Consider the following 23,897-nt stretch of genomic DNA (forward strand, 5'->3'; position numbering starts at 1 on the left):
GCTGCTCCACACACCACTGACCACCTCCAGGCGCTGCTCCACACGCCACTGACCACCTCCAGGCGCTGCTCCACACACCACTGACCACCTCCAGGCGCTGCTCCACACACCACTGACCACCTCCAGGCGCTGCTCCACACACCACTGACCACCTCCAGGCGCTGCTCCACACACCACTGACCACCTCCAGGCGCTTACCCATTGTCTCTCGAGATGAGGAGGCCAAAGAGAAGAGAACTTTAAATATCACAACAGAGCTTAGCGGGGGTGAGCGCGGCCTCCGCTGCACCGAGTCTCAGCGGCTCTCAGGACCCCAATCAAAGCCGCTGGGCCCGGCGGACGTGCAGCGAGGACCCCGGGGAAGGGAGGATGCACCATTAAAGTGATGGTGCAGCACCTCCCCCATCCTAGCCACCGCTACCCGGTTTCTTCTCCCGTTTATCTCAACATTAAGAAGACGCTTTTGCTCTGGACTACACTGGTTATAATGTAAGACCCAACTTTGTCACTGAATGTGACTAATAGCAGCAACAACAGCAGAATCTAGCCATTTCAGTCACATGTGAACTCGCTGATGTTGCAGCAGATTGGATGACTGAGTGAATCTCTTCCCACACACGGAGCAGGGGAACGGCCTCTCCCCAGAGTGAGTGCGTCGGTGTTTCAGCAGATCATTACTGCTTTTAAAGCTCTTCTCACAGTCAGGACATTGAAAAGGTCTCTGATCAGTGTGAACAAGTTGATGTTCAGTGAGGTTGGATGACTGACTGAATCCCTTCCCACACACGGAGCAGGTGAATGGTCTCTCCCCACTGTGAATTCTCTGGTGGTTCAGCAAGTTGGATGGGCGATTAAATGTCTTCTCACACACGGAACAGGTGAATGGCCTCTTCCCAGAGTGAGTGTATTGGTGCTGCAGTAGATCATTGCTGCTTTTAAAGCACTTCTCACAGTGAGGACATTTAAAAGGTCTCTCATCAGTGTGAACTTGTTGGTGTTGCTGCAGATTGAATAACCGAGGAAATGCTTTCCCACACACAGTGCAGGGGAATGGCCTCTCCCCAGTGTGAGTGCGTTGGTGGTTTAGCAGATACCTTGAGCTTTTAAAACTCTTCCCACAGTCAGGACATTTAAAAGGTCTCTCCTCAGTGTGAACAAGTTGATGTTCAGTGAGCTGGGATGTCTGAGTGAATCCCTTCCCACACACGGAGCAGATAAATGGCCTCTCCCCAGTGTGAACTCGCTGGTGTGTCAAAAGGTTTGATGAAGTTTTGAATCCTTTCTGACAGACGGAGCAAGTGAATGGCTTCTCCCCAGTGTGAACTCGCTGGTGTGAGAATAGATTGGAGGCAGTTGTAAATCCTTTCTGACACACGGAACAGGTGAAAGGTTGTTCCAGAGTGTGACTTCGCAGGGGTGATGAGTGAGTGAATCCCTTCCCACACACTGAGCAGGTGAAAGGCTTCTCCCCAGGGTGACTGCGTCGATGTATTTCCAGCTGGGATGGAGATCTGAATCCCTTCCCACAGTCCCCACATTTCCATGGTTTCTCCATGGTGCGGGTGTCCTTGTCTCTCTCCAGGTTGGACAATCAGTTGAAGCCTTGTCCCCACACACAAACACGTGTACAGTTTCTCCCCACTGTGAATGGTGTGATGTGTTTTCAGGCTGTGTAATTGGTTAAAGTTCTTTCCATAGTCAGTGTACAGGAACAATATCACTCTGGTATGTGTCTCATTGCCTTTCCAGTGAAACCGATGTTTCAAATCTTTTCCAACAGACAGAACAGACGAATATTTTTCTTTCTACATACAAAGGCTGATGATATTCCGGTTCTGATAAGTCTAGTGACGTCAATCCTCGGCGTGATGCTTGGTTTGATCTTTCTATCTCAAATACTCTACTTCTAAAACCCTGTAAAAGAAGTTTACAAAAGTTATCAGTGTAAATGCAGGATAGATATTCAGGACAGACAGTTCTAATTTCTATGGAACATTCTTTCCTGTCTTGTTCTCCAAAAGCTGAAAATCCCCATCCCACACACTCCCCCTCCTCCCTGTGCTGAAATCCAAACTCATCACACCATCTCCCACAGTTTTCCTTTTGGTTGACTTTTCTCCCTCCCCTGAAGGTGCTGACTCTGGCTTGATTCAGTTCTACACTCACTGCTTCCCCTCTCTCTCCTCCCCTGAAGGTGCTAACTCTGGCTGGGTTCAGTTCAACACTCACTGCTTCCCCTCTCTCTCCTCCCCTGAAGGTGCTAACTCTGGCTGGGTTCAGTTATACACTCACTGCTTCCCCTCTCTTTCCTCCCCTGAAGGTGCTGACTCTGGCTTGAAAAAGTTCTACACTCACTGCTTCCCCTCTCTCTCCTCCCCTGAAGGTGCTGACTCTGGCTGGGTTCAGTTCCACACTCACTGCTTCCCCTCTCTTTCCTCCCCTGAAGGTGCTAACTCTGGCTGGGTTCAGTTCCACACTCACTGCTTCCCCTCCCACTCCTCCCCTGAAGGTACTGACTCTGGCTGGGTCCAGTTCTACACTCACTGGTTCCCATCTCTTTCCTCCCCTGAAGGTGCTGACTCTGGCTGGGTTCAGTTCTACACTCACTGCTTCCCCTCTCTTTCCTCCCCTGAAGGTGCTGACTCTGGCTGGGTTCAGTTCTACACTCACTGGTTCCCCTCTCTCTCCTCCCTTGAAGGTGCTAACTCTGGCTGGGTTCAGTTCCACACTCACTGCTTCCCCTCCCACTCCTCCCCTGAAGGTGCTGACTCTGGCTGGGTTCAGTTCTACACTCACTGGTTCCCCTCTCTCTCCTCCCCTGAAGGTGCTGACTCTGGCTGGGTTCAGTTCTACACTCACTGCTTCCCCTCTCTTTCCTCTCCTGAAGGTGCTGACTCTGGCTGGGTTCAGTTCTACACTCACTGATTCCCCTCTCTTTCCTCCCCTGAAGGTGCTAACTCTGGCTGGGTTCAGTTCCACACTCACTGGTTCCCCTCCCACTCCTTCCCTGAAGGTGCTGACTCTGGCTGAGTTCAGTTCCACACTCACTGCTTCCCCTCTCTCTCCTCTCATGAAGGTGCTGACTCTGGCTTGATTCAGTTCTACACTCACTGCTTCCCCTCTTTCTCCTCCCCTGAAAGTGCTGACTCTGGCTGGGTTCAGTTCCACACTCTCTGCTTCCCCTCTCTTTCCTCCCCTGAAGGTGCTAACTCTGGCTGGGTTCAGTTCCACACTCACTGCTTCCCCTCTCTTTCCTCCCCTGAAGGTGCTGACTCTGGCTGGGTTCAGTTCTACACTCACTGGTTCCCCTCTCTTTCCTCCCCTGAAGGTGCTGACTCTGGCTGGGTTCAGTTCTACACTCACTGCTTCCCCTCTCTTTCCTCCCCTGAAGGTGCTGACTCTGGCTGGGTTCAGTTCTACACTCACTGGATCCCCTCTCTTTCCTCCCCAGAAGGTGCTGACACGGGCTGGGTTCAGTTCTACACTCACTGCTTCCCCTCTCTTTCCTCCCCTGAAGGTGCTAACTCTGGATGGGTTCAGCTCCACACTCACTGCTCCCCCTCCCACTCCTCCCCTGAAGGTGCTGACTCTGGCTGGGTTCAGTTCTACACTCACTGGTTCCCCTCTCTCTCCTCCCCTGAAGGTGCTGACTCTGGCTGGGTTCAGTTCTACACTCACTGCTTCCCCTCTCTTTCCTCCCCTGAAGGTGCTGACTCTGGCTGGGTTCAGTTCTACATTCACTGCTTCCCCTCTCTTTCCTCCCCTGAAGGTGCTAACTCTGGCTGGGTTCAGTTCCACACTCACTGGTTCCCCTCCCACTCCTCCCCTGAAGGTGCTGACTCTGGCTGGGTTCAGTTCCACACTCACTGCTTCCCCTCTCTCTCCTCTCCTGAAGGTGCTGACTCTGGCTTGATTCAGTTCTACACTCACTGCTTCCCCTCTCTCTCCTCCCCTGAAGGTGCTAACTCTGGCTGGGTTCAGTTCCACACTCACTGCTTCCCCTCCCACTCCACCCCTGAAGGTGCTAACTCTGGCTGGGTGCAGTTCCACACTCACTGGTTCCCCTCCCACTCCTCCCATGAAGGTGCTGACTCTGGCTGGGTTCAGTTCCACACTCACTGCTTCCCCTCTCTCTCCTCTCCTGAAGCTGCTGACTCTGGCTTGATTCAGTTCTACACTCACTGCTTCCCCTGCCTCTCCTCCCCTGAAGGTGCTGACTCTGGCTGGGTTCAGTTCTACACTCACTGCTTCCCCTCTCTCTCCTCTCCTGAAGGTGCTGACTCTGGATAGATTCAGTTCTACACTCATTGCTTCCCCTCTCTCTCCTCCCCTGAAGGTGCTGACTCTGGCTGGGTTCAGTACCACACTCACTGCTTCCCCTCTCTTTCCTCCCCTGAAGGTGCTGACTCTGGCTGGGTTCAGTTCTAAACTCACTGCTTCCCCTTTCTTTCCTCCCCTGAAGGTGCTGACTCTGGCTGGGTTCAGTTCCACACTCACTGCTTCCCCTCTCTTTCCTCCCCTGAAGGTGCTAACTCTGGCTGGGTTCAGTTCCACACTCACTGCTTCCCCTCCCACTCCTCCCCTGAAGGTGCTGACTCTGGCTGTGTTCAGTTCTACACTCACTGGTTCCCCTCTCTCTCCTCCCCTGAAGGTGCTAACTCTGGCTGGGTTCAGTTCCACACTCACTGCTTCCCCTCCCACTCCTCCCCTGAAGGTGCTGACTCTGGCTGGGTTCAGTTCTACACTCACTGGTTCCCCTCTCTCTCCTCCCCTGAATGTGCTGACTCTGGCTGGGTTCAGTTCTACACTCACTGCTTCCCCTCTCTTTCCTCCCCTGAAGGTGCTGACTCAGGCTGGGTTCAGTTCTACACTCACTGCTTCCCCTCTCTTTCCTCCCCTGAAGGTGCTAACTCTGGCTGGGTTCAGTTCCACACTCACTGGTTCCCCTCCCACTCCTCCCCTGAAGGTGCTGACTCTGGCTGGGTTCAGTTCCACACTCACTGCTTCCCCTCTCTCTCCTCTCCTGAAGGTGCTGACTCTGGCTGGGTTCAGTTCCACACTCACTGCTTCCCCTCCCACTCCTCCCCTGAAGGTGCTAACTCTGGCTGGGTTCAGTTCCACACTCACTGGTTCCCCTCCCACTCCTCCCCTGAAGGTGCTGACTCTGGCTTTATTCAGTTCTACACTCACTGCTTCCCCTCCCTCTCCTCCCCTGAAGGTGCTGACTCTGGCTGGGTTCAGTTCCACACTCACTGCTTCCCCTCTCTCTCCTCTCCTGAAGGTGCTGACTCTGGCTTGATTCAGTTCTACACTCACTGCTTCCCCTCTCTCTTCTCCCCTGAAGGTGCTGACTCTGGCTGGGTTCAGTTCTACACTCACTGCTTCCCTTCTCTTTCCTCCCCTGAAGGTGCTAACTCTGGCTGGGTTCAGTTCCACACTCACTGGTTCCCCTCCCACTCCTCCCCTGAGAGTGCTGACTCTGGCTGGGTTCAGGTCCACACTCACTGCTTCCCCTCTCTCCCCTCTCCTGAAGGTGCTGACTCTGGCTTGATTCAGTTCTACACTCACTGGTTCCCCTCTCTCTCCTCCCCTGAAGGTGCTAACTCTGGCTGGGTTCAGTTCCACACTCACTGCTTCCCCTCCCACTCCTCCCCTGAAGGTGCTAACTCTGGCTGGGTTCAGTTCCACACTCACTGGTTCCCCTCCCACTCCTCCCCTGAAGGAGCTGACTCTGGCTGGGTTCAGTTCCACACTCACTGCTTCCCCTCTCTCTCCTCTCCTGAAGGTGCTGACTCTGGCTTGATTCAGTTCTACACTCACTGCTTCCCCTCTCTCTCTCCTCCCCTGAAGGTGCTGACTCTGGCTGGGTTCAGTTCTACACTCACTGCTTCCCCTCTCTTTCCTCCCCTGAAGGTGCTAACTCTGGCTGGGTTCAGTTCCACACTCACTGGTTCCCCTCCCGCTCCTCCCCTGAAGGTGCTGACTCTGGCTGGGTTCAGTTCCACACTCACTGCTTCCCCTCTCTCTCCTCTCCTGAAGGTGCTGACTCTGGCTTGATTCAGTTCTACACTCACTGCTTCCCCTCTCTCTCCTCCCCTGAAGGTGCTAACTCTGGCTGGGTTCAGTTCCACACTCACTGCTTCCCCTCCCACTCCTCCCCTGAAGGTGCTAACTCTGGCTGGGTTCAGTTCCACACTCACTGGTTCCCCTCCCACTCCTCCCCTGAAGGTGCTGACTCTGGCTGGGTTCAGTTCCACACTCACTGCTTCCCCTCTCTCTCCTCTCCTGAAGGTGCTGACTCTGGCTTGATTCAGTTCTACACTCACTGCTTCCCCTCTCTCTCCTCCCCTGAAGGTGCTGACTCTGGCTGGGTTCAGTTCTACACTCACTGGTTCCCCTCTCTCTCCTCCCCTGAAGGCGCTGACTCTGGCTGGGTTCTATTCTACACTCACTGCTTCCCCTCTCTTTCCTCCCCTGAAGGTGCTGACTCTGGCTGGGTTCAGTTCTACACTCACTGCTTCCCCTCTCTTTCCTCCCCTGAAGGTGCTAACTCTGGCTGGGTTCAGTTCCACACTCACTGGTTCCCCTCCCACTCCTCCCCTGAAGGTGCTGACTCTGGCTGGGTTCAGTTCCACACTCACTGCTTCCCCTCCCTCTCCTCTCCTGAAGGTGCTGACTCTGGCTTGATTCAGTTCTACACTCACTGCTTCCCATCTCTCTCCTCCCCTGAAGGTGCTAACTCTGGCTGGGTTCAGTTCCACACTCACTGCTTCACCTCCCACTCCTCCCCTGAAGGTGCTGACTCTGGCTGGCTTCAGTTCCACACTCACTGGTTCCCCTCCCACTCCTCCCCTGAAGGTGCTGACTCTGGCTGGGTTCAGTTCCACACTCACTGCTTCCCCTCTCTCTCCTCTCCTGAAGGTGCTGACTCTGGCTTGATTCAGTTCTACACTCACTGCTTCCCCTCTCTCTCCTCCCCTGAAGGTGCTGACTCTGGCTGGGTTCAGTTCCACACTCACTGCTTCCCCTCTCTCTCCTCTCCTGAATGTGCTGACTCTGGCTTGATTCAGTTCTACACTCACTGCTTCCCCTCTCTCTCCTCCCCTGAAGGTGCTAACTCTGGCTGGGTTCAGTTCCACACTCACTGCTTCCCCTCCCTCTCTTCCACTGAAGGTGCTGATTCTGTCTGTGTGTACATGCTCTCTCTTCGCACCCCCCCCCCCCCCGCCCCCCCGCCAACCCCAACACGCTGATCCTCCCGGTTCAACATAATATCTCCCAGTTTTGGTGACGTGCTCTCCCTGACCCCTCTCCATTTCTCCTTCTTATACAGACTTTCCCTGACTGTCACTATTTCACAGAATCATACAGCACAGAAGGAGGCCAATCGGCACATTGTGCCTGTGCTGAATCTCTAAAAAAAAATTATGCAATTAGTCCCGCTCACTGCCTATTTCCCCATAGTTCTGGAGAATTTCACTTTGAAATATTTGTCCAATTCCTTTATGAAAGTTGTAATTGAATCTGTTTCCACCACCCTGTCAGACAATTCATTCCAAATCCGAATCAGTTACTGGGTAAAAAGATCTCTCCTCGACTGTCTTTGACGCTTTTGGCCGATTATTTTAAATCTGTGTCCTCTGGTTACTGACCCCCAGGACAGTGGAAACAGTTTCTCCCTCTCTACCCTATGAAAATCCTTCATGATTCTGAACACCTCTATTAAATCTTCCCTTAACATTCTCTACTCTGAGGAGAACAATCCCAGCTTCACCAGCCTGTCCAGAGAACTGAAACCCCTCATCTCTGGTATCATTCTAGTAAATCTCCTCTGAACTGTCTCAAAAGCTGTGATGTCCTTTCTAAAGCCTGGTGCCCATAACTGGATACATTACTCTAGCTGAGATCGAGCCAGCGACGCCCACATCCCAGGAACGAAGAAAAAAAGTCCCCTGACCAGTTCCCATTTCCCTCCATTTACAGACACTCCCTGCCCAGTCCTCAATTCTTATCCATTTACAGACACTCCCTGACCAGTCCCCATTTCCCTCCATTTACAGACACTCCCTGCCCAGTCCTCAATTCTTATCCATTTACAGACACTCCCTGACCAGTTCCCATTTCCCTCCATTTACAGACACTCCCTGCCCAGTCCTCAATTCTTATCCATTTACAGACACTCCCTGACCAGTCCCCATTTCCCTCCATTTACAGACACTCCCTGCCCAGTCCTCAATTCTTATCCATTTACAGACACTCCCTGACCAGTCCCCATTTCCCTCCATTTACAGACACTCCCTGCCCAGTCCTCAATACTTATCCATTTACAGACGCTCCCTGCCCAGTTGCCCGACATGTCTGGCTGGCAGTTTCCGAGAAGCCTCACCAGGAAAAGCTTCACCGCCGCCATCCGCAGGGACACAGACGGGATTGTTCCATTATATTGCGGCCCTGAGGCCCTGCTCCAGCTGTGTGTGCCCGCAATGAGCACGGTCTTCCCGCACTTTGTGAATATTCCGCTCCCGCTCCGGAGCCGGAGCTCCAACTGCTGACGGAACTCAGCCCCAACCGCGCTTGCGTGCCCCCGCTCCTGGAACAGACAGGGCGGATTCCGGAGCGCAGAGCATTCTCGGTAACCACACCTGTCATTAATGCCAGTCTCTCGTATGCGAATCAGGGTTTATTTCGTACTTTTCAGTTCCTGGTATGTTACTGCATGTTTTCTTTTGTACCTGTCAGTGCCTGGGAGGAGAGAGCCAGCTTCACGTTGTCACCGTGAGTTTCTGGTGTGAGAAAGTGGGCTTCTGCTCGGTATGTTTCAGTTTTTATTTTGAGATACAGCACTGAAACAGGTCCTTCGGACCACAGAATCTGTGCCGACCAAGAACCACCCATTTACACTAACCCTACCGTAATCCCATATTCCCTACCTGCACTACGGGCAATTTGCAATGGCCAATTTCTTTGGTGGTGGGAGGAAACCGGAGCACTCGGCGAAAGCCCACACAGTCACAGGGAGAACTTGCAAACTCCGCACAGGCAGTACCCAGAATTGAACCCTGGTCCCTGGAACTGTGAAGCGGCGGTGCTAACCACTGCGCCATTGTGACTGTTTCTGCTATTGTCATGTGAGTTTCACCACATGTATTTCAACAACTTGTATGTGAGCATCAGCTTTTGTTGATATCTATCAGTTTCTAATATGTGAGAAAGGGTTTGATTCGATCCCTACCAGTTTTTGTTACATTACATACCTCCTCTAAGTGTTCTCTATACTTGTCAGTCTCTTGTAGTCTGTGTTTTGCTTTGTATCTCTCACTCTTCCAAGTGTGAGCCTGGGTTTGTACCTAGTTTCCTTTGGACCTTGCAGTTTGGATATGGAAGAAAGGTTTTTACACGTTAACTGCCAACTCCTGCTAAGTGATAAAAACATAGAAAATAGGAGCAGGAGTAGGCCATTCAGCCCTTTGAGCCTGCTCCGCCATTCATTATGCACATGGCTGATCATCCAATTCAGTAACCTGTTCCCACTTTCCCCCCATATCCTTTGCTCCCTTTCGCCCCAAGAGCTATATCTAACTCCTTCTTGAAAACATATAAAGTTTTGGCCTCAACTGCTTTATGTGGTAGCGAATTCCACAGGCTCACCACTCTCTGGGTGAAGAAATTTCTCCTCATCTCAGTCCTGAAAGGTTTACTCCGCATCCTCAGACTATGACCCCTGCTTATGGACTCCCCCACCATCGGGAACATCCTTCCTGCATCTACCCTGTCAAGTCCTGTTAGAATTTTAGAGGTTTCTATGAGATCCCCCTTCACTCTTCTGAACTCCAGCGAATATAATCCGAGCTGACTCAATCCCTCATACGTCAGTCCCGCCATCCCAGGAATCAGTCTGGTAAACCTTCGCTGCACTCCCTATATAACAAGAACATCCTTCCTCAGATTAGGAGACTGAACCTGCACGCAATATTCCAGGTGTGGCCTCACCAAGGCACTGCATAATTGCAGCAAGACATCCCTGCTCCTGTACTCGAATCCTCTCGCGATGAAGGCCAACATACCATTTGCCCTTTTTACCACCTGTTGCACCTGCATGCTTACCTTCAGTGATTGGTGTATGAGAACACCCAGGTCTCGTTGCATATTCCCCTCTCTCAGTTTATAGCCCTTCAGATGATAATCTGCCTTCCTGTTTTTGCTACCAAAGTGGATAACCTCACATTTATCCACATTATACTCCATCTGCCATGCATTTGCTTACTCAGTCAACTTGCCCAAATCACCCTGAAGCCTCTCTGCATCCCCCTCATAACTCACCCTCCCACCCAGTTTTGTGTCATCTGCAAATTTGGAGATATTACATTTAGTTCCCTCATCTAAATCATTAATATATATTGTGAATAGCTGGGGTCCTAGCATTGATCCCTGCGGTACCCCACTAGTCACTGCCTGCCATTCAGAAAAAGACCCGTTTATTCCTCCTCTTTGTTTCCTATCTGCCAACCAATTTTCTATCCATTGCAGTACACTATCCCCAATCCCATGCGCTTTAATTTTACATGCTAACCTCTTATGTGGGACTTGGTCGAAAGCCTTCTGAAAGTCCAAGTAAACCACATCCACTGGCTCTCCCTCATCAACTCTACTAGTTATATCCTCGAAGAATTCTTGTAGATTTGTCAAAAATGATTTCCCTTTCGTAAATCTATGCTGACTCAAATCCATGCTGACTCTGTCCGATTCTACCACTGTTCTCTAAGTGCTCTGCTCTAAAATCTTTGATAATGGACTCTAGAATTTTTACCACTACCGACGTCAGGCTGACTGGTCTATAATTCCCTGTTTCCTCTCTACCTCCCTTTTTAAATAGTGGGGTTACATTAGCTACCCTCCAATCTGTAGGAACTGTTCCAGAGTCTACAGAATCTTGAAAGATGACCACCAATGCATCCACTATTTTAGGCTCACTTGCTTAAGTACTCTGGGATATAGATTATCAGGCCCTCGGGATTTATTGGCCTTCAATTCCTTCAATTTCCCCAACACAATTCCTCTTCTAATACTGATTTCTCTCAGTTCCTCCCTCTCACTAAACCCTGTGTTCCCCAACATTTCTGATATGTTATTTATGTCCTCATTTGTGAAGACTGAAACAAAGTATGCATTTAGTTGGTCAGCCATTTCTTTGTTCCCCAGAATAATTTCCTCTGTTTCTGACTGTAAGGGGCCTACATTTGTCTTCACCAATCTGTTTCTCTTCACATACCTATAGAAACTTTTAGAGTCAGTTTTTATGTTCCCTGCAAGCTTACTCTCGGACTCTATGTTCCCCTTCTTAATCAATCCCTTGGTCCTCCTTTGCTGAACTCTAAACTACTCCCAATCCTCAAGTCTGTTGTTTTTTTCTGGCGAATTTTTATGCCTCTTCCTTGGATCTAATGCTATCTCTACTTTCCCTTGTAAGCCATGGTTTGGCTGCCTTTCCGTTTTACTTTTGCACCAGACAGGAATAAACAATTGTTGCACTTCAGCCATGTGCACTTTGAATGTTTGCCATTGCCTATCCACCGACATCCCTTTAAGTAACATTTCCCAATCCATCATAGTCAACTCGAGCCTCATATTTTTTATTTTACTTTTATTTAGAGATACAGCACTGAAACAGGCCCTTCGGCCCACCGAGATTGTGCCGACCAACAACCACCCATTTATACTAACCCGACAGTCATCCCATATTCCCGATCACCTCCCTGCACGAGGGGCAATTTACAATGGCCAATTTACCTATCACCTGCAAGTTTTTGGATGTGGGGGAAACCGGAGCACCCGGCAAAAACCCACGCAGACACAGGGAGAACTTGCAAACTCCGCACAGGCGGTACCCAGAATCGAACCCGGGTCCCTAGAGCTGTGAGGCTGCGGTGCTAACCACTGCGCCACTGTGCCGCCCATACTTTCGTACTTTCATTTTTTAAGATTCAGGATCTAGTCTCAGAATCAACTACGTCACTCTCCATCTTGATGAAGAATTCTATCATATTATGGTCGCTCACCCCCAAGGGGTCTCGCACAACTTGACTGTCAATTATTCCTCTCTCAGTGGACAATACCCAGTCTAGGATGACCTGCTCTCTAGCCGGTTCCTCAACGTATCGGTTTGTGGGTTTCACACTGTATCTGTCAGTCTCTGGTATGTTAGTGTAAGGTTTATACTGGAACTGTTAGTTTCTGGTCTCGGAGTGTTGGTTTTACTCTGTATAGAATCATAGATCGTAGAGTAGTTACAGCACAAAAGGAGGCCATTCAGCCTGTCGTGCTTGTGCTGCCTCTCTGCACAAGCTACTCAGCTCAGGACACATCCTCATGTATTCATGAAGCTCTGCAATTTTCTTTTCTCTTCAGATAATTATCTGATACCCTTTTGAAAGGCATGGTTGAATCTACCTCTGTTACAATCTCAGGTAGTGCATATCAGATCTTAACCAGTCGTTGCATAAAAAAAAAGTTTTTTCTCATGTTGGCTTTGGTTCTTTTACCGGTCACCTTCGATTAGTGTACTTTGGTTCTCAAACTCTCCACCAACGAGAACAGTTTCTCCCTATGCACTCTGTCCAGAGCTCCCATGATTTTGAATAGCTCTATCAAATCCCCTCCAACCATCTCTTCTCTAAGCAGAACAGACAAAACTCCTCTAATCTATCAATGTATATGCCAGTCTCTGGTGTATAATGCACTGTACCTGCTGTCATGCACACCGGAACTGCGATGATACACAACCATGGAATAGCTCTGAAGTGTTATGACAAACGGACTTTGTCTTTAAAAAATAAACCTTTATGTTAGAAAGTGAACAATGGTCCAAAATGGCCACCGAAGAAAAAGGGGATTGGCCTTTTGTGTGTTCAAACTGTTTGACAAAGGCAAAGGACAAATCTTCGAATCTGAAAGGTGTTGAGGTAACCCATCCTACATCTATCCTCAAACATTCCAGAATTGAATGTCTTCTTATGAAACAAAGGAGGTGTGAAGTATCCATGTCCTGGTCCATTGTGCAATCACCATGCGGAGGAAACCAGAGTTCCTCCCAACAAGAGTTGAGAGATAACAGCATTTCCTTGAAAAAGAGCCAGAGAGAGAGAGACTCACCCAGGAGCAAAAAGCAACATCAGAACAGCTTTCATTCCAGCCAAGCAAAGAAGCACGTGCCCTGCTGAAAAAATCCAACATCTCCCTTTTTTAGCAGTGAGAGCTGGAAGTAACCCATCGTTTTCAACAGAACCTTCAATCAAGAGAGAAATCTACACTCATCTCAGGCCTGAATTCATCTCGAACTTGATTTCCAAGAGTATTCAACAGGTTTATCATAACCTTTCCCCCACTAAAAACCATCTTCCATTTGCCCTTCTCGATCTATCTTCTTGTGTGTGTGCGCGCGAATGCATGAATGGATGTGGTTGCCACAATTTCAGGATAAAGCATAGTTATCAATAAACAATTGATTTTCTGTTTTTAGAATCTACAAGAAAATCTGTCGCTTTCTGTTTATTAGCACAATAAAGCATCAAGATGCTAAACCCAAATTCAAATACACTTGCTGTGGTCAGGTGGGGAGTTGAAGAATGGGAACCGCTCACATCAAACCACATGGCTGTAACACTGGCAGTTTGTGGTATGTAAATATGCATTTTATTCTCTATCTGCCAGTTTCTGCTACTCGAATCTAGGTTTCACTCTGTATCTGTCAGTCTCTTGTATGTGAGTATGGGTTTTACTCTGTACGTGGCAGTTTTTAGTATGTAAATGTATATCTGCTAGTTTCTGATTTGTGAGTTCTGTCCTGTACCTGTCAGTTTCTGCTTTATACAAATGTATATTATCCTGCACCTGTCAATTTCTGTTATGTAAATCCGTATGTTGTTATGTACCTGTCAGTTTCTGGTACATGAGTCTGGGTTTTGCTCTGTATCTGTCTGTCTCTGAAGTGTCTACATAGATCGGTTGGAGACTTGGGCGGAGAAATGGCAGATGGAGTTTAATCCGGACAAATGTGAGGTAATGCATTTTGGAAGGTCTAATGCAGGTGGGAGGTATACAGTAAATGGCAGAACCCTTAGGAGTATTGACAGGCAGAGAGATCTGGGCGTACAGGTCCACAGGTCACTGAAAGTGGCAACGCAGGTGGATAAGGTAGTCAAGAAGGCATTCGGCATGCTTGCCTTCATCGGTCGGGGCATAGAGTATAAAAATTGGCAAGTCATGTGGCAGCTGTACAGAACCTTAGTTAGGCCATACTTAGAATATTGCGTGCAATTCTGGTCGCCACACGTCCAGAAGGATGTGGAGGCTTTGGAGAGGGTAAAGAGGAGGTTTACAAGGATGTTGCCTGGTCTGGAGGGCATTAGCTATGAGGAGAGGTTGGAAAAACTCGGATTGTTTTCACTGGAACGACGGAGGTGGAGGGGCGACATGATAGAGTTTTACAAAGATATGAGCGGCATGGACAGAGTGGATAGTCAGAAGCTTTTTCCCAGGGTGGAAGAGTCAGTTACTAGGGGACATAGGTTTAAGGTGCGAGGGGCAAAGTTTAGAGGGGATGTGAGAGGCAAGTTTTTTACACAGAGGGTGGTGAGTGCCTGGAACTTGCTGCCAGGGGAGGTGGTGGAAGCAGATACGATAGAGACGTTTAAGAGACATCTTGACAAATATATGAATCGGAAGGAAATAGAGGGATATGGGCCCCGGAAGTGCAGAAGGTGTTAGTTTCAGCAGGCATCAACATCGGCGCAGGCTTGGAGGGCCGAATGTACTGTTCTTTGTTCTTTTTGTTCTTTGTGAGCCTTTTTTCCTTTGTACCTTACAGCCAACAAAATCGGAACTCAGTGAATCCATTGATTCTCTAGCCAGCGGAAAAGCCCCTGGGAAGGACGGCATTACCCCTGAAATAATCAAGAGTGCTAAGCCTGCCATACTTTCAGCACTCTATGAACTGCTTTGCCTGTGCTGGGACGAGGGAGCAGTGCACAGGACATGCGCGATGCCAATATCATCACCCTCTATAAAAACAAAGGTAACCGCGGTGACTGCAACAATTACCGTGGAATCTCCCTGTTCAGCATAGTGGGGAAAGTCTTCACTCGAGTTGCTTTAAACAGACTCCAGAAGCTGGCCCAGCATGTCTACCCTGAGGCACAGTGTGGCTTTCAAGCAGAGAGATCAACCATTGACATGCTGTTCTCCCTTCGTCAGCTACAGGAGAAATGCCGCGAACAACAGATGCCCCTCTACATTGCTTTCATTGATGTCATCAAAGCCTTTGATCTCATCAGCAGACGTGGTCTCTTCAGACTACTAGCAAAGATCGGATGTCCACCAAAGCTACTAAGTATCATCACCTGATTACATGACAATATGAAAGGCACAATTCAGCATAGTGGCGCCTCATCAGACCCCTTTCCTATCCTGAGTGGCGTGAAACAGGGCTGTGTTCCCGCACCTACACTGTTTGGGATTTTCTTCTCCCTGCTGCTCTCACATGCGTTCAAGTCTTCAGAAGAAGGAATTTTCCTCCACACAAGATCAGGTGGCAGGTTGTTCAAACTTGCACACCTAAGAACGAAGACCAAAGTACAGAAAGTCCTCATCAGGGAACTCCTCTTTGCTGACGATGCTGCATTAACATCTCACACTGAAGAGTGTCTGCAGAGTCTCATCGACAGGTTTGAGGCTGCCTGCAACAAATTTGGCCTAACCATCAGCCTCAAGAAAACGAACATCATGGGACAGGACGTCAGAAATGCTCCATCCATCAATATCAGCGACCACGCTCTGGAAGTGGTTCAAGAGTTCACCTACCTAGGCTCAAATATCACCAGTAACCTGTCTCTCGATGCAGAAATCAACAAGTGCATGGGAAAGGCTTCCACTGCTATGTCCAGACTGGCCAAGAGAGTGTGGGAAAATGGCGCACTGACACGGAACACAAAAGTCCGAGTGTATCAAGTCTGTGTCCTCAGTACCTTGCTCTATGGCAGCGAGGCCCGGACAACGTATGTCAGCCAAGAGCGACGTCTCAATTCATTCCATCTTCGCAGCCTCCGGAGAATCCTTGGCATCAGGTGGCAGGACCGCATCTCCAACACAGAAGTCCTCGAGGCGGCCAACATCCCCAACTTATACACACTACTGAGTCAGCGGCGCTTGAGATGGCTTGGCTATGTGAGCCGCATGGAAGATGGCAGGATCCCCAAGCACACATTGTACAGCGAGCTCGCCACTGGTATCAGACCTACCAGCCGTCCATGTCTCTGCTTTAAAGAAGTCTGCAAACGCGACATGAAGTCCTGTGACATTGATCACAAGTCGTGGGAGTCAGTTGCCGGCGTTTGCCAGAGCTGGCGGGCAGCCAGAAAGGCGGGGCTAAAGTGTGGTGAGTCGAAGAGACTTAGCAGTTGGCAGGAAAAAAGACAGAAGCGCAAGGGGAGAGCCAACTGTGTAACAGCCCCGACAACCAATTTTTTCTGTAGCACCTGTGGAAGAGTCTGTCACTCGAGTATTGGCCTTTATAGCCACTCCAAGGCGCTGCTCCACAAACCACTGACCACCTCCAGGCGCTTACCCATTGTCTCCAGAGACAAGGAGGCCAAAGAAGAAGAAGACCTTACTGTATGGATGTGGATGAGAGTCATAGAGTTTTACAGCTTTTACACTGGATCTGCCAACTCCTGCTAATCAATTGTGGGCTCACTCTGTATCTGTCAGTCTCTGGAATATGAGTATAAATTTTACTCTGTACCTGTCAGTTTCTAGTATGTAGATATGGGTTGTACTCGTACCTGTCAGTTTCTGGTATATAAATGTGTATTTTGTCTGGACCTGTCAGTTTTTGTAAATGTGTATTTTGTTCCGTACCTGTCACTTTCTGCAATGGGTGTGGGTTTTGCTTCATCCCGGTCAGTTTCTGGTATGTCAGCATGGTTTTATACTTTTCTGGGAGGTGAGTTATGTTTTCTTTCTTTTTCTACTGTTATCATTCAATTTCTGGTCTGTGGGTGTGTGTTTCACTCCATATCTCTCAATCTCTGGTCTACAGCTTCTCTATATCTGTCAGTTTCTGATTTTAAGTGCGGTGTTATCTGTACCTGTCAAATTCTATTTTGTGAGAAAGGTCTTATTCTGTATCTTTCAGCTTCTGATGTGTGTTTATGGCTTGTACTCTGTCCTGGTCAGTTTCTGGTATGAGTATGTGTCTAACTCTTTATTTTTCATTTCTGGTTTATGAGTGGGGATTCACTTTTTATCTTTTATTGTCTGGATTTTGAATTTTGACCAGTACCCGTCCACTTCTAATGTGTGGGTGTGATTTTTAATCTGTGCATGTCATTCTCTGATGGGAGTAGGGGTTTTATTCTTGTATGTGTGTGGATTTTACACCATATCTCTTATTGTCCAGGATGTGATTGTGATTTTTAATCATTGTGTCCCAGTTTCTGACATGTTGGTGTGATTTTTACTCCATACATTTCATTCTCTGGTATTGGACTGTAGATTTTATTCCATACCTGTCAGTTTCTAATATGTGAGTGCAAGTTGTAGTCTGTATCTGGTATATAAATCTGCTTAATTGTGTGTGGGTTTTACTCTGTATCTGTCAGAGTCTGAAGTGTGAGAATAGGGTTTTCTTTGTACATGGCAGGTTCTGGTATGTATGAGAGATTTTCACTCTATACCTGTCAATTTCCAGTATTTCAGTATGGATTTCACTCTGCATCTGTCAGTGTGTAAATGTTTTATTCTGTATCTCTCATTTTCTGGGATGCAAATGTCGATTTTACTGCCTGTTTCTGGTATGTGAGTCTGGGTTTCAATCTGTATCTGCCAGGTTCTGGTACGTGTCTGCTATTTTAATCTGTACCTGTCATTTTTCTGGTATCTGAGTATCAGTTTTAATCTGTATCTGCAGGTTTTGGGTATGTGAGCATGGGTTTATTCTGTATCATTCAATCTCTAGCATATGAGTAGCAGCTCTTCTCTGTATCTGTTGGTTTCTGGTATGTGACTGTGTGTTTTAATTTGCATCTTTCAGTTTCTGATTCATGTGTATGTGTTTTTCTGTAGCTATCAACGTCTGCGTGTCATTCTTACCTTTCAATTTTTGTTATAGAGGAATTGATTCCACTCTGGACCTCTCTGTTTTTGGTATATGTCTGTGTGTTTTACATTGTAACTGTCCATCTTTGTTTTGGGAATCTGGTTTATTCTGTATCTGGCAGTCTCTGGTATATGAGTGGTTTATTTTATTCACTGTACATGTCAGTTTCTGTTTTGTGAGTGAGGATTTTAATCTTTATTTAAACTTTTCAAATACTTTTTAATGTGCTTTTCACACTGTATCTGTCAGTTTCCAGTAGATAAGTGTGCGTTTTATTGTGTACAAATCTTGTATCTTCACCTTGGAATGTGTGTCTCAGTTAAACTCCTCTGTATCTGTCAGTCCCTGATGTGGGCATGTTTATTTTAATCTATATCTGTTAGTCTCATTTAAATGATTGCTTCTGTGTGTGTCTGTGTGTTTAGTATTTACTTTCAATGACCAGAACACCAACCACATCTACACCCAACCCCTCACCTATTTCTAACTCTTGCATTTGTCAAAATATCTAAAATTCAATTACATTCACAGAATCCTGCTAATTTTCAGATTTTTAATTGTGAATTACTACCACAATTTCTGTCCATTAAATACCAACTCAGCTTTCAGTTGTTTGATAACTGTCACAGTTCTATATCTGATACTCATTGAGGCAGTTTGTGTTTGTGAGATTCATTAAGTGTCAGTCAGTCGCTTGATCTTGATCTATTCTGTGTCTTTCTGTGTTAATGTGTGTCAGAGTGTGAATATTTTTATATTTGCCAGTCCGTACTGCTATGTGCCATTGTGGGATTAATTTTAATCTGTCAGTCTCTGGTACGACATGTGAATGTGTGAATATGTAATTGTGAGTCTCTCGTACTGTGTGAGAGTTAGATTAATTCTGTACAACATAGTCTCCAGTGCTGTACGTTAGTATGAAATTGAATCTGTGCTTGTCCGCAATGTGCTGTATGAGAGTCTGTCACATTTTTCCAAATGTTCTTCTGTGCTATTGTATGTTAATTAGTCATTCATTTTGTATCTCTGTCAATCTGTGGTGATGTATGTCAATATGAGATTTATTCTCCAACTGTCACTCACTGCTACTGCATGTTTTGTGGGATTTATTTCTGTGTCTGACAGTCTCTGTTACTCTTTGTGAAACTTTTAAATCTTGAAGTTCAGAGTCTTGGGTGCAGTCGTACAAGGAACACAAAGTCAGCTTGCAAATACTGCAAACAATTAGGAAGGCAGATGGCATGTTAGCCTTTATTAAAAGGACATTGGAGTCCAAGCATAAGGAAGACTTGCTACAATTGTGGAGGGTTTTGATGAGACCACACATGCAGCTGTGTGTACTCTTCCTGGTTTCCATATTTAAGGAAGGATATACTTGCATTGGAGATGGTGAAATGAATATTCACTCGATTGATTCCGGAGATTAGAGTGTTGTACTATGATGAGAGCTGACTAAATTGGTTGTTTATTCTGTTACGACCAGGTGAGAAGGGGTCCAGGGGTTCCCTCTCAGTCTTTGCCTGGTTTAATCGTAACAGGGTTCAATTTTTAAAATACCGTGCTTTTAGCTCCCCCTTAGTGAATCCTTGTTCATTGCTCCAGTTGTAAGGCAAAGAAATCAAACAGATTTCCTTAGATTTAAACAAGAAAGTTAGAAGTTTATTAACCTTAAACTCTAATCTGGTTAACGACTATGAATACGCGAAGTGACCAGGCTAGCATACCCGATAAACACAGGTGCAGATAGAGACAGAATACATAGAAGGAATAAAGGGGGAACAGTTTGAGGCAATATCTGGTATTTACAGTCCTTTAGGTTCAACATGGAGTCTTTGGTTGCCAGTAAGTCTTGCAATTCGTTGGGGCTGATTTCACACTTCAACTTGTTCCGATGTAGGAGTCTTTTCTCTCTTGAGGTTTATGTGTCTTCTGTGGGTCCGGTGGCTTGGGTGAAAGGAGGAGAGCCAGGCGAGAGACTTGTTTGTTTCAACTACAGTTGCACACCGCCTTCTGAATTCAAACTGTCCTGTGGCAAGTTCAAAAAACCTGGACCAGCCAGTTAGTCATGTGACCAGCTGGTTTAACCGGTCCTGGCTCTGTGAATTGCATCATCTTAGCAGGGCCTGGAATGTGCTTCCTTACACCTTCAATGTCTGGTGATCAAAATCCATTTGGGGTTAATTAGAGCAGGGAAACAGTCCTTTATCTCCACATGCAGCATCTCTTAGTATGTAAATAACCTTCCAGCCCAGTGTCTGGTGATCTTCAAGCAAGTTATTTCTTCATTCCAGCAACAGTTTAAAATCAATGTTCATTTGACAAAAGTAATATGCCTCATTCTTGGCAGGTGGGGGCCAGCGAAATGAAATGCAAATTGTTTTTAAAGTGCATTTCATTAAAAGGGACTGGAGAGAAAATTAGGAATGGAACACATACACTCATCTCTCACACTCATTCAGAACCCTAACGATTGTTACAGGCTGTCTTTTCTTGGTAGCAGTGCTGCTTTAAACGGCATTTTCTGACATCCCAATAAACATGTGGATTTTGGGGAAGTTATTTTTTACAGTTTACATATTTCCAAGATTGTCTAAGGTGTCTTTGTCCCAATTGAGGTAAAAGCCTGCTACCCAACCCGAACCTGACGGGACCCGATGACGTGTCGGGTTCGGGTCAGGCCGCTCTTCCGGGTCCGCCTTCGGGCCGGACGCACACTGCAAGAATTGCAGGTAAGTATTAAGAGTTAAAAACGTACCTGAGCTGCGAGTCCAGAATGTCAAGCAGGGAAACTCTGAATCTGCGCAGGGAGCATCTTTATGACGTCATCACGCTTGTGCTGCAGCTTCCTGAAGATTGGGAGTTGGAAGGTAAGTAAAGAGAACATTGCGGGGGTTGGGTCGGGTCGGGCTGGGCTCGGGGGGAAAATGGAGGGAACTCAGGCCGGGTTGGGTCCAATGTGATTCTGTCGGGTTCGGGTTGGGTTTTTTTTTGTTATCTGAGCAGGCCTTTATGTTGAGGTCTGCAGAGGGGAGGGTTAGGTTTAAGTATACCTCGGTGAGAGTTCTGCTCAGGGGTGGGGGCAGTGGGCAGTTCCACTCTGAATTCTCTTTCAGTGCTTTGATGAGTCATGCAAGGGCTCTTCACTCAGGGAACGGCTGATTCCCTTTTTTCCTGACTGTGGGGGTGGATTGTTTGCTAATCCCCCCCATTCTCCTCTGGGACAATCCTGCCTGCAGGTATTTGTCCAATTTCTGCTGCAATCCCCTGCGTTACTTCGACTAGGTGAGGCATCACCTGCAATGTTTCTCTGCCTCTTGAGAACTTTATTTGTCTCTGCAGGTGCCTGCAAATGCTGCTAGCAACTCTGGTGGGGTGCTTCTAGTGTCTGCATTTACATAGGAGGATGTGGTGTTTAATTTTTCAAACATTTTGGGGTTTGCTGACTGGACAGTGGGGGTTTCATCCGGGATTCTTTCCAGACTTCCTTTAACCTGCCCTCTTGGTCCCTTTTTCCCCGTTCCTTTCTCACCTTTTGCCAGCCTGATGCCTGGCCTATTCCCTTTTGTTCTCAGCAGGAGTCCCTTACAGTTCACCAGCCTTCTGCTGTCGGGGCCTCCAAACACCGATACAGGACTTAGAGGTGTAGATTTCACTGCAGGCTGGGGTTTCCCCTCAATCTGGCACATGTGGAAACTCCTACAGTACTCCACTACATCTTTGTAGAGTTTTAGCCAGTCAAACCGCTGTGCTATGTGGGCTCTGGGTTTTTGTACACCGACATATACAGCCACTGTAGTCCCGTGGGCCATTCTTAATATTTCTCTCCGGTCCCTCTGTGGCAGCACTAACTGGTGAACCACTGTCCACTCCTTGCTCTCAGGTCTGTGACGAGAACTCCACTTCTTCATCAGTACCTCATTCTTTAAACAGTAGCAATCAGGGACTCCCTCTGCTTCAATTTCAGAATAGGTAGCCTGTGCTAACTCTCTCAATACTGGGTCAGCTCGCTGAGCCTCAGCTAGGGAAGATCTATTTAACTGATTCCCTGGGTCTTCTAACTTTCCAAAGAAAGTCTCGGACAGGCAGACCTCATGGTCATCTGCCTGCATTGCCAATTCAGTCTCCTCTGGGGGAGCTGGTTTGATCATGGCCTCACTCATTACATTCAGAGAAACTGCAGAGGACCATCTCCCGCCACTGCCCTGTCTCTCTCACCTCCTGCGGTCTCTCTTTCACTACTGGGGAAGCTACCACCTTTGTCCCTGCCCGATCATTACCTAGGAGCAGGTCAACCCCATCCACAGGCAAACTAGGGACAATCCCTATGGTCACCGGTCCTAAAAATAGGTCGCACTCCAAGTGCACCTGGTGCAAAGGTACAGGCATACGCTGCCCTCCAATACCATTTACCACTATTCTGTAGTTTACTGCACTCTCTGGGGCAAAGGTCAGGCCTTTTCCCAGTAAAAGGGATCTAGTGACCCTGTGTCCCTGAGAATTACTATGGGCTTGCTGGCCCCACTCCAGTGGTATGGGGTTACTCTTCCTTCAGACACACAACCGTGATAACCTTCAGGAATCCTATTAAATTTTCCTGCACTTGCAACGGTAGACTTCCTGGGTCTCACTCTTACTGCAGTTAAAGCCATAACTTGTTCTGCTGTGCTTTCCATCAGGGTCCTTTCTTCACTGAGCGGGTGTGCCCTGATTAACCCGACAGGTTTTCCTTTTAGTTTCCAGCAGTCAGCTCTTAAATGCCCTGCTTTATTACAAATGGAAGCACACAGGTCTCCGGGTCTCACTCCTACTTACAGCACTTTCCTTTTTGGCTGAAGGAGGGTCCCCTGTGTCTCCTGCTTTTCTTCCCCTCCCAGGATTGCTTGGGCTTCTATCACCTTCCCACCCTCTGTCCTTTTCGGATTTGTAGGGGTGATTAGGAAAGGTTTTCCCCTGGGAAACTGATTTATAAATGAGAGCAAAGTCATCGGCCAGGACTGCTGCCTGCTGTGCTTTATGAGCCTTTTGTTCCTCCACATGTGTCTTTATGGAGAGCAGGAGAGAGTTTTTAAATTCCTCTAACAAAATTACTTCTCTGAGATTTTCATAGCTGTACTTTAAGAGCCCTCAGCCACTGGTCAAAAGCCACCTGCTTATTTCTCTCAAACTCCAGGTAATTTTGATCAGCTTGTTTTTGAGGGTCTAAATATTTGGCGATAGGCTTCTGGTACTAACTCATATGCCCCGAAGATAGCATTTTTTGTCAGTTCATAATTTCATGAACTCTCATCTGGCAACATGGAATAAACCTCATCAGCTTTTCCCACTAATTTGCTCTGTAACAACAGAGTCCAAGCCTCAGCTGGTCACTTTAACTGCCTTATCAGTTTTTCAAAAGACACAGAAAATGCTTCCATGTCTCCCTCATTGAATTTTGGGATCAGTTGGGAAAGTTTTAACAATCCTGTACCCAGCCCTGAATTGTGTTCCTCCATATTGGCCATGCTTTCACTGTGGTTACTCTGTCGCCCCTGAGTTAACTCAATCCATCTCAGCTCTCTTTCTTTGCATTCTTTCTGGAAGGTTCTTTCTCTTTCCCTCTCCTCTCTCTCTCTTTCCCTGTCTTCTAATTCAAGTTTCCTCTGTTCCAATTGTACCTTTGCTAGCAATACCCTGTCAGAGTCTACTTCTAACCCTGTTTCTGCTTCTTCAGATTCAAGGGAAAAATGATTGGCCACTGGTCTTAGGA

The 23,897-nt window shown here is 47.6% G+C and overlaps 1 protein-coding gene across 1 annotated transcript in view; it reads right to left on the reverse strand.

Moving 5' to 3' along the window:
- Positions 1-556: 556 nt before the first annotated feature.
- LOC137364982 (oocyte zinc finger protein XlCOF7.1-like) overlaps positions 557-23,897 on the reverse strand; it is a gene marked incomplete at its 5' end in the record, with an annotated part of 660,565 nt that continues 637,224 nt past the window's right edge. Inside the window, 2 exons of the mRNA XM_068027855.1 lie at positions 557-887; positions 1,056-1,402. Coding sequence (XP_067883956.1) covers positions 557-887; positions 1,056-1,402 — 678 coding nt within the window. The remainder of the gene's footprint in view (positions 888-1,055; positions 1,403-23,897) is intronic.

Source organism: Heterodontus francisci, unplaced genomic scaffold (genome assembly GCF_036365525.1).
Source record: "Heterodontus francisci isolate sHetFra1 unplaced genomic scaffold, sHetFra1.hap1 HAP1_SCAFFOLD_43, whole genome shotgun sequence".
NCBI lineage: Eukaryota > Metazoa > Chordata > Chondrichthyes > Heterodontiformes > Heterodontidae > Heterodontus > Heterodontus francisci.